The sequence below is a fragment of the Borostomias antarcticus genome, assembly GCF_949987555.1.
Source record: "Borostomias antarcticus genome assembly, chromosome: 4".
In the NCBI taxonomy this organism is placed as follows: Eukaryota; Metazoa; Chordata; class Actinopteri; order Stomiiformes; family Stomiidae; genus Borostomias; species Borostomias antarcticus.
This window is the reverse complement of record NC_140237.1, coordinates 17754642-17765467: the sequence shown is the minus strand read 5'-3', so window position 1 is coordinate 17765467 and position 10826 is coordinate 17754642. Positions and strand designations below refer to the sequence as shown.

Sequence of the window (10826 nt, the reverse complement as noted above, 5' to 3'; positions counted from 1 at the left end):
TCCGGGAGTTCTACACATTCAGGTCCTCATTTAAAAGGCTCTAAACCACAAACGCACAGGGATCATATTGGCCAGCTCCCTAGCTAGCAGTGGATTGCATGTTTTTTCACCAGACATTATTACTACAGTATAGATATCTTAATATTTGAATGTAGCATCAAGAACCGGGGACACAGACACAACACTGATTCCAGCCAGTGTACTGTGAAGTCTGGGAAATCGGTGAATGCGTTCAATAAAGCAACAAAGCAACATTTCCAGTCAGGCACTGCTGTGGAGTCACATGCTGGGTATAGTCCACTGGGAACAGCTCTTCACAGCTCCCTCGAGCAACGGCCAGGTTTGATAGTAGATAATACAGACGAGGCTTTGGGCACAGGGGAGCACGTCTGTTTGCGAGGCATCTGATTGTCTGCAGGCCGTTTTTGAAGCACTTAGTGAAACCTAGACTATGTAGTCTATCTGTGAGTACAGGGAGTCCGTCAGCTCCTCTTCACTGGACTCCTGTCCTTTAAGACACATGGAGCCCCGTCTGTCAGAAAGAAAGCAGGCCATTTCTGTGAGCGTTTGTGAAATCCTCCACTGTATAATTGATCAAATCTCTGTGGGCTTCTTTAAATGAACAGTGATAAATCACGTGTGTGTGTGTGGGAGCACGGCGCTCACCCAAGGGGTTGGCACTGGAGGTCCCCAGCGCAGGGGCAGTGCTCTTTGGGTCCCTCTCCCTCCGTGTCCCAGGACAGCAGCGCCATCAGGTGGTTGGGGGGACCATAGCAGCGCTCGCGCTCAATAGGTTTGGAGGAGCACACGGGGAAGAGCAGCGCTGAGCCCAGCACAGAGAGAGGGATGGATTAGGGGACAGAAAGGTAGAAAGATTTTTATATTTTTTTCGTTGTTGTTGATCCGCTTTGGCAATATTTACTGTGTACAGTATGTCCTGCCAATAAAGCTGTTTGAATTTGAAAGGACAGGAGTGCTGACACATCCTACACTCGGATTCACCCTCTCCTCCCAAGTCAAAGCCATGTGAACCAGCCTGTTCAGAATCACAGATGATGTTCATTAAAAGTGGAAAGACTCACTGGTGCATAAATCAGCAGATGAGTAATTACATTCCGTACATACGGTGTGTGTATGCGTGCGTGTGCATGCATGCATGCCTGCATTATGTGTGTGTGCCTGCATGTGTGTTGTGTGTGCAGGCCTGCGGTGTGTGTGTGTGTGTGTGTGTGTGTGTGTGTGTGTGCAGGCCACACCTTTATGGAGAGCGCAGCAGAGTTGTGGGCTGCAGTCCGTCTGGTGGTGGCAGATGCTGCCCTCCTCTCCCCGCGTGGCGTTCTGGCTGCACTGGCCCCACACACACCGCTGCCCCGCGCAACACTCCTCGTCCCTGCTGCATGGCTGGGACCCATCAATCAATCAATCAAAGCTTTATTTGTATAGCACATTTCATACCCAGAGGCAACACGCTTTACAGAGAACAAGGGAGGTGGGTATACGACCCACCTCTACATATTCCAGAGGGAAGCAAAAAAACAGTAATCTCCCTATACTTAGTAATCCCCACATGACATCACACCAGACACAGTTCATCTGTCTGCTACATACTGTACATACATACACAAGTTAAAGGTACAATCTCCTCTGGTTAATTTTTGGCATAATTTTAAAGTTGTCGGTATATCCCGACAGTAATCGACAGTAATCAATGAAATAAGAGATTTGACGCATGGATGAACAACATGCTTAATCTGGAAGGATCTAGCCTCGCGCCACCAGTCTCTCCGCGCATTCATGTGTTCTGGGGGCGTGGCTTTGGAGGCATTCCTGATTGGGGAGAGGGTGTTCTTTAAACCGTTTGGAGATTGGAAAATATTTCTAAATCCTCAAAAGAAACCCAGGGGAGATTATACCTTTAACCATGACACTAAAAGGTCTGGACAGTGGCTCTGTAAAAATCCACAGTCTTTATCCCTTTAGCAATGGACGCATAGCGAACAAATATGTCCGTTTGTATTTTTTTGGGGGGGAGCATGATTAGTAACAGATGTTCAGACCCATTCGAACACATCCATTGTGTGAATGATACGTCACTTGCAAGTACACAACATCTTGTGTGTAGTGCTATGCATTGAACCCTCTTCTGATGTAAAAGTCAGAAGACACTGAGATTACAAAACAGTAACACTCCTGTAACTGTGACATATGGTTATTTGTTTGTAGGTCTCATGGACCAGGACATAATGATATGATTCCCGGTGTTTCAGGAGATCTGGCCCAGAGCTGCACGACGATTTCGATGAGTGAGGGAGGGAAAGTTCCAGTGACACATGCAGACCTCAAACTAACTCTGGTTGTCATTCGAGGTCTGCTGACTGTTTTCTTCTGTGCAGGCGTTGAGTGCACACAGGCCTTGTCATATGTTCATTATTCCTCCCTTATTCAGTCCTTCTGACTGTGGATGTCAGCCAATACCTATATGCCTGTGCATGGATTTCCACCCAGCCCTGCCAAAACTGTCTTCTCCAAGGGAGAGGATACACACTCACTTGTTCTGATTACAGAACCAACCGAGTGTAGAGTGGGTCTGCAAAGTAGTCTCTCCCTTGATCTCTCTCCTGATCTCTCCTCTGGCTCCCCTGTTCATCCTCAGAGAGCAGAGTAGTCTCTCTCCTGATCTCTCCTCTCCTGGCTCCCCTGTTCATCCTCAGAGAGCAGAGTAGTCTCTCTCCTGATCTCTCCTCTCCTGGCTCCCCTGTTCATCCTCAGAGAGCAGAGTAGTCTCTCTCCTGATCTCTCCTCTCCTGGCTCCCCTGTTCATCCTCAGAGAGCAGAGTAGTCTCTCTCCTGATCTCTCCTCTCCTGGCTCCCCTGTTCATCCTCAGAGAGCAGAGTAGTCTCTCTCCTGATCTCTCCTCTCCTGGCTCCCATGTTCATCCTCAGAGAGCAGAGTAGTCTCTCTCCTGATCTCTCCTCTCCTGGCTCCCCTGTTCATCCTCAGAGAGCAGAGTAGTCTCTCTCCTGATCTCTCCTCTCCTGGCTCCCCTGTTCATCCTCAGAGAGCAGAGTAGTCTCTCTCCTGATCTCTCCTCTCCTGGCTCCCATGTTCATCCTCAGAGAGCAGAGGAGCAGGTGGCCCTCTAACCAGACACAGTTCTGACGCAGGGCCCTGAAGAGCTGGAGAGAGGCCCTTGGTACACGTGATACACTCACAGCTTCACTTGGGGACACAGAGCAGAAAACACGGCTTCACTGCCACATTCAAGGTAGTCTGCTGGTGTGTGTGTGTGTGTGTGTGTGTGTGTGTGCGTGCGTGCGTGCGTGCATCAAGGGTATTATAGTTAACGAAAACTAACTAAAAAACGAAAACTAGGTGTGAAAAAACATTTTAGTTAACTGAAATAAAAATAAAAACGGGTTTACAAAAAAACGATAACTAACAAACTGTATTGTGTGTTTACAAAACTAACTAAAATAAACTAAAATTGTACAGAAAATGTCCTTAGTTTAAGTCTTTTTCATTTCATACATAAGCCTAATATTTTGGGTGGATATGAAATCTATCCTCCATTATTTCTTTAGCTGTGCCGCTGCGCAAAAGTAATCTGACGTTCGCCAGATGGTTTGTTTTGCACAGAGTGAAACAACATGAGCTCACAAGATCAGGAGGGTCTCACGAGGCTAGCGCAGAAAAAAAAACTAAAACTAATACTGAAACTAATAAAAACTAAACTAAAACTAAGCATTATCAAAAAATTGAAAATAAACTAAACCAGCAAATCTGCTTTAAAAACTAATTAAAACTAAACTGAAATTGAACACAAAAAGTTAAAACGATATAAAAATAAAAACTAATGAAAAAAGCAAAACTATTATAACCCTGGCGTGCATACATGTGAAACGAGAGAGGGAGAGTAACCGAAAAGATTTTTACATGTATTTTATGAATACATTATAGATGGCCTCTGGAATGCGGATGGAGGTGTAAAAAAGAGTGTCTGGTAGTGATAACAACCAAGAACAACACCTACCACATCCACATCCTTACAGGGGAGACACCTAGACTGCTGAGTCTCGTAGACGCAGTATCTTCCCTTCTCACAGTCCTCATCAATGATGCACTCCTGTAGAAGACAGAGGGTGGGGGGGTCGACCTTCCTTCGTAGTGAATAGTGCACAGGACATGATGAAGCCCTGACAGTTCAGAACACTGTATACTACACATATATAGTCAATGTAGCACAGTAGATCAGTCGTATGTGAATCAAACACGCAGGTTTGGAGTCAGTGGTGGTGCGTGTACAGTACTTTTACTTTTATTTTTTTTTACTTTATTGAGTTTATTTGAGCCGGGACAGTGCATACCAATCCACAGTGAAGCATGAATAAAAACTGTGAATATGCCAGCAGGGTTGCTAATTTTCAGCTGCAGTCTCTGGGCTAGATGTTAAAGCCTGCTAGCTACTGCAGAGGAGAACAGTCTCACGAAACATGAAATGAATCGCAGGTGAAATCATATTTTTCAGGATGTGACACGTATGAATCCCATGCCTGGTGTGACCTGAACAGGAAAAAAAGCCGCTGTTGAAGCTGGGACAAAGAGACTCTTGTCCCCAGAGCTTTAAGTAAACACCCAATTTCCTCTCTCGTTCCTACAATACAGCACGCATGAGGGGAGAGAGAGAGGAACAGAACACTGTCCTGCCCCTGTGGATTATTTCAACAACATGTCAACTATGCTGAAAACACATCAACATGTCAAATGCTGAAAATGAATTATTGAAGATGCATAATATGGTATTAAAGGTATTGTATCTAAGACGTTAAGTATATAGTATCACGCAGACCTACACTATCCCTCTTTCAACTAGTCTTAGAGAAGTGTCGGAGTCTCCACAATGTACAACTGTATGTGCTAGTCGGTGAATTCTCTATTATTTCTCTCTGTATCTGTCTTGTTCTGCAGCCTGTGGAAGACCAACACGTTACAGCTCACAAGCTGCACACTGACAATGAAGATGCAGCCTTGATTCAAGACACACATATATTAATGAATGCAGACACAGATACACCCTTCCGGCCTTATTGATTGCTTTTTAGAGTAAACATATTGTTTTTTCAATATTTTATTTGATTTAATCTGCAGTTATCTTGCCTTATTGTGAGCAGCCCCTCAGGCTGGTGAAGCCTGTCATACATTATTAATGGGCAGGAAGTAGCCTCTCAGGCACTTTATCAACCAGCCATCATGCGCATGTCACTCTGGCCAGAGAGAGCCGGTAACACTTTACAATAAGGGTACATTAATAAGCATTAGTTAATGCATTATTAAGCATTAAGTAACAGTTAAATAATGTCTCTATTAACCATTTACTAATGTTATTTATGTTAACTAACGTTAACTCACCTAACCCTAACCCTAACCTTAACTAAGGTATTAATTAACATTAGTAACCTAACCTAACGCTAAACAAGCATTAGTTAACAGTTAACTAATGTTTTTTGTGACCCTTATTGTAAAGTGTGACCAGAGAGTCTTCTCCTCAGTCCAGCTCACAGAGAGAGAGAGTCTTCTCCTCAGTCCAGCTCACAGAGAGAGAGTCTTCTCCTCAGTCCAGCTCACAGAGAGAGAGTCTTCTCCTCAGTCCAGCTCACAGAGAAAGAGAGAGAGTCTTCTCCTCAGTCCAGCTCACAGAGAGAGAGAGTCTTCTCCTCAGTCCAGCTCACAGAGAGAGAGTCTTCTCCTCAGTCCAGCTCACAGAGAGAGAGAGTCTTCTCCTCAGTCCAGCTCACAGAGAGAGAGAGAGTCTTCTCCTCAGTCCAGCTCACAGAGAGAGAGAGTCTTCTCCTCAGTCCAGCTCACAGAGAGAGAGAGTCTTCTCCTCAGTCCAGCTCACAGAGAGAGAGTCTTCTCCTCAGTCCAGCTCACAGAGAGAGAGAGAGTCTTCTCCTCAGTCCAGCTCACAGAGAGAGAGAGAGTCTTCTCCTCAGTCCAGCTCATAGAGAGAGAGAGTCTTCTCCTCAGTCCAGCTCACAGAGAGAGAGAGTCTTCTCCTCAGTCCAGCTCTCAGAGAGAGAGAGAGTCTTCTCCTCAGTCCAGCTCACAGAGAGAGAGTCTTCTCCTCAGTCCAGCTCACAGAGAGAGAGTCTTCTCCTCAGTCCAGCTCACAGAGAGTCTTCTCCTCAGTCCAGCTCACAGAGAGAGAGTCTTCTCCTCAGTCCAGCTCACAGAGAGAGTCTTCTCCTCAGTCCAGCTCACAGAGAGAGAGTCTTCTCCTAAGTCCAGCTCACAGAGAGAGAGAGAGTCTTCTCCTCAGTCCAGCTCACAGAGAGAGAGAGTCTTCTCCTCAGTCCAGCTCACAGAGAGAGAGAGAGAGTCTTCTCCTCAGTCCAGCTCACAGAGAGAGAGTCTTCTCCTCAGTCCAGCTCACAGAGAGAGAGAGCCGAGTGGGGAATGCAGGATGAGGACGGAGGCAGCCATCTCTCCCACAGTAGAGTTGCACAGGAGAAGGAAATATCGGCCACCACAATAAGCCTCATTTTGACATGCACTGGATATGTGATGACCTTTGACATGCACTGGATATGTGATGACCTTTATTTGCCACACAGTAAGAACTCACATGGTTGAGATTGTTTTCCTTGCTGCTGGGCTGGACAGGAGCTCTGTTGTCTGTCTCCTGAATGTGGGAGGACATTTTGGGGTCACTTTCATCACAAGTGATCTGTTTTGTTTCAGTCCTCGGTCTTTGCATCACAAAGAATCACGGTGATATTTAAGAGCGGCACTTTGAGGAAACTACTGAACATACTGCACAGTATTAAGACTTGTGATGGAATTTCAGAATCTAAAATGCAGCATGACAAGAGGAAAGCATGCAGGCTCCATCCTAAGCCCCCTACCTGGTCTGGGGTCGCTGTGGTGGGGAGGGATTGGTTATCAGCCCCCTCAGAACTGCTTCCATCGTGGTGATGAGAGGGAAGGTCGAGAGGGTGCAAGCCGGATCTAGCGCTCTCATTGTCCATCTGCAGGGAGAGGTTTGAAAGTAGACATTAATAGGTGTCAGATGCAGAAGATCCATACACTGAGAATTCACCTCTGTTGTGCTCAGTCAAACAGTGTAGGCTAGGCTACCCATACCCCTCCATTGTAGTTTGCTGTTCTAATAAGAACTAGGTGAAAAAAATACATTTTTGTGACATGGATTTTAGTTTTTCTCACGTCTTGGCTACTCTACTGAAATCATAGCTACCCGGTAATGCGTTGTTGCATTTGTAGGCTAGATATACATAATTCTAAACATAATTTAGCCCGGAGGTTGATGCAGCCTGGGCTTCCTACCTGGTGCACCGCGTCCTTTAGTTTCTGCTGAGTGTCTTCCATCAACTGCTCGACCTCCGTGAACATATCATTTAATGTCGCGTGTCCTTGAGCCAAATTATTCTCGATTGTCTGATTGATGTCCGAATCCACAATTTCAGGGAGGATGCCATAGACCGGCCCCGTCAGACTCAGGGCTAGCAGGGCGAGACACAACATTGTCCTTGCAGTATGAGAAGGCATCGGATGAAGAGGTCAGTGGAACGATGCTGGGTCCACTCTGCAGGGCGACAGCGGAAAAACACCGAATTATCAATGTCATGCAGCCTGTTTACATGTAGCGAAATAGACACATAAAGTAGCTGCACCGTTAGTAAACGGTGTCTAAATACGGATAATGGCGCCACAAACAGCGATGGACAATGTTTCCAATCCTAATGTAGACGAAGATCAGACTGCTGTGCTCCGCCGGCCAGGTCGTGAGCGGTAGCGGTGTGAGCCGAGTGGATGAGGGGCGGAGTGGATGAGGGGCGGAGTGGATGAGGGGCGGAGTGGATGAGGGGCGGAGTGGATGAGGGGCGGAGTGGATGAGGGGCGGAGTGGAAGAGGGGCGGAGGGAAGGTCGCACGCCCCGCCGCAATGGGCTTTCCAGCGCACACCGCACCGCGCCGCAATGAAACAAACACCCAGCTGCAGTACTATGGGCGATTTAGATCCCTTTTAGGGGTGTTCAGGCACTCGTAAATTTAATCTTAGCACCGCAAAAAAAAAAAGTAATCATTATTTTTAGCCTATTAGCCTATAATTTTCTGAAAAACCAGACAGGGGTCAAACAAATACAGGTGATTTGTGACATCCCTGTGTGTGCAAAGTTCGGTAGTGTATAAATGAATAAAACGAAAGTGGCTGAGGTCTGTATACATTGTTGCCTTCAATTTATTACAAACTTTCTGAAATATATTCCCTGTTGTGCGTGTGCGAGAGACTACTAGCACAGTACGTAAAGCCGACGGGACACATTGGTCGTAGTTTGGTAAGTTTGACGGTACCAACAGCGGACCTAGCTGACACGTGCCTATACAGTCGCAAAATAACCAAAATAACCGACCTCAGGGAGACTGTACGGCAACGTAGCCGCCACTGCTGCTGAAATACGTAACTACGATGTGATTAAATGACGTGACAATGCTGTTACATTACAGTCCTACCCTGACTTTATTGGAAATGTAGGCTACATTTGTCACAGTGGTCAGAACATTTGTAAATTAGGTTTTAAAATAAAGTCATAGTTACAGAATTGTAATAATGAGGAGCAATCCTGCATGTCTGTTTTGTGTGTAATTTCTAATTTACAGTTAATATTAACACTAAAGATTTACATTTGCATTAGGCTACATCTTAAATGGTGTTGAGAGACTCGCGTTCGAACGGTGGTATCTGATTAGCGGGAGAACATTTACGCTGAATTATTAACTATGGCAAATGTTAAAATTTAAAACATGTAAATAAAACATGTAAATAATGTGCGTGGGTAAAGCGTGGGTAAGCTCCACAGCTCAGTCTTTTGTTGTTCCGACCATGGTTTAATTTGCAATAGCACCTTCATCACACCTGTCTGAAAGTGCCAATCAAGTGATTTACAGTGATTTTAGAACTCTATGACTCACACAAAGTGGTTTTGTCAAAAGAGCCTTGCAAACCGTGACGTCACAGAGAGACAGACAAACGCTCAACCAAAACACAGACTGCAAAACTGCAAACTTTGGAAGATCTGTGTTTTAACTTATTGTCTGAACAAACAAACAAACAAACAAACTAACACACGACAGGAACTCTACTGTCAGCTCTCCTCGGCAGTCGGGCCCCAGGTAGGGAGGGAGGGAGGAGAGAGAGAGAGAGAAAGAGAGTGAAAGGGAGGAGAGGGATGTGTAAGTAGGCCAGTAGAGGAGGCTGTAAAGACAGCTGTGCAGCGCACTGTATATAGTGTGTATGTGTGTGTGTGTGTGTGTGTGTGTGTGTGTGTGTGTGTGTGTATGTGTGTGTGTGTGCTGTGTGAGTGTGTGGGCGCGCGTTGTGCTGACACAGGTGAACATCACCCTCCTGGTCCGGGCAACACCTTGCATGTTAACACACACACACACACACAAGGACAGACCTGCCCCTACCTCCTGAGCCACAGCCGGCCCGGGCTGTGGCTCAGGAGGTAGGGGCAGGTCGTCCAATGACCGCAGGGTTGGCGGTTCGAATCCCAGCTCTTCTGTCCACGTGTCCTTGGGCAAAACACTGAAACCCAAATTGCTCCCAATGAGCAGGCTAGCACCTTGCATGGCAGCTGCTGCCATTGGTGTGTGAATGAGAGGCCATTGTAAAGCGTTTTTGATAAAAGCCCTATATAAGTGCAGTCCATTTACCATTATTCTTTTGTTCTAGTGTCCATGTGGTTTTTGGCCAAGTGATCTCTGGTGAAGAGGTCGTTAAGACCATGCATTGTGCGTGCGTTTGTTTGTGGGTGACGCATGTGCACCACACTGCCCCCCGCTGGCTGTGACCTGAGGGGGGCGCCACAGAGCCAGCCAAATACAGCCACCCATTCACCTTCATTCATATTTTGGACTAGGATTACGCAAAAACTACAGACCACTTTTCATGAAACTCGATGGAGAGGTGTAGCATGTGCCAATATAGAACCAGTTGAATTTTGGCATGCACAGAGCCATTCAGGGCGGGGCTCCGTGGTCCCTGAGCACCATGATGCCAATCTAATAACAAGTCAGTCTACAAGCATCACAGACTTAGAATAAAACGGGAGGACATAGGGCTATAGGGCTATAGGCCTCCATCTAATCCATAAATTAGCATGATTCCATAATGGGGTCATAAGAGGCACGTTACTTGCTCATACTATCCACTAGGTGGCCCCATTGGAAATATTTTCACTCATATCACCTGTGGGCTAGTTTACGGAATTGGCCCAAACAAATGTCTGTGGTCAAATTGGTCTTAACTCTTGTTTTTGTAAATTCAAAAGAATAATGTATTGTTTGACGAGACGTGTTTTCTTTCTCATGTGATCAAATTATATGTTAATTAATTGGGCTATAATCTTAAATAGGCTATAATCGCTTAAATATAGATAACAGAGAGATCATTTATTGTGGAAGTAGTTTATTGTGGTTATATTGGCACAGAGAGGCGACACTGGCCGTGTCATCAGGTTAGCCTACTGCACACCCAACACTACAGGTGGCGTTCGCACCCCTCACTTTTCACAACTCAATCATACGTCTTGATTTGATTATGAATGTATATGGCGCCAAATATGACAACATGCAATACATTTCTGTTAACTTTCAACCACTGGAATATGAAAGCAAGCTAAAGCGAAGCCGCCTGACGTTTGGAGCTCACTGTAGCAGACTTCAGTATTGGAGGGATCTTCAGCGCCGCCCCCGAGTCAGACAGCGATAGCCTACTGTAACAGCCAGTTAGTCTACTGTCGGCTATC

General features: G+C 45.9%; 1 protein-coding gene across 1 annotated transcript; it reads right to left on the bottom strand.

The window, feature by feature from the left end:
• Window positions 1-444: 444 nt before the first annotated feature.
• Window positions 445-7540, bottom strand: dkk3a (dickkopf WNT signaling pathway inhibitor 3a; the record flags this gene model as incomplete). Its single annotated transcript, XM_084437359.1, has 7 exons — window positions 445-532; window positions 667-823; window positions 1257-1401; window positions 4032-4124; window positions 6624-6680; window positions 6904-7026; window positions 7343-7540. 7 exons carry the CDS (start codon window positions 7538-7540, stop codon window positions 445-447), a joined length of 861 nt encoding a protein of 286 aa, XP_084293485.1.
• Window positions 7541-10826: the final 3286 nt, after the last annotated feature.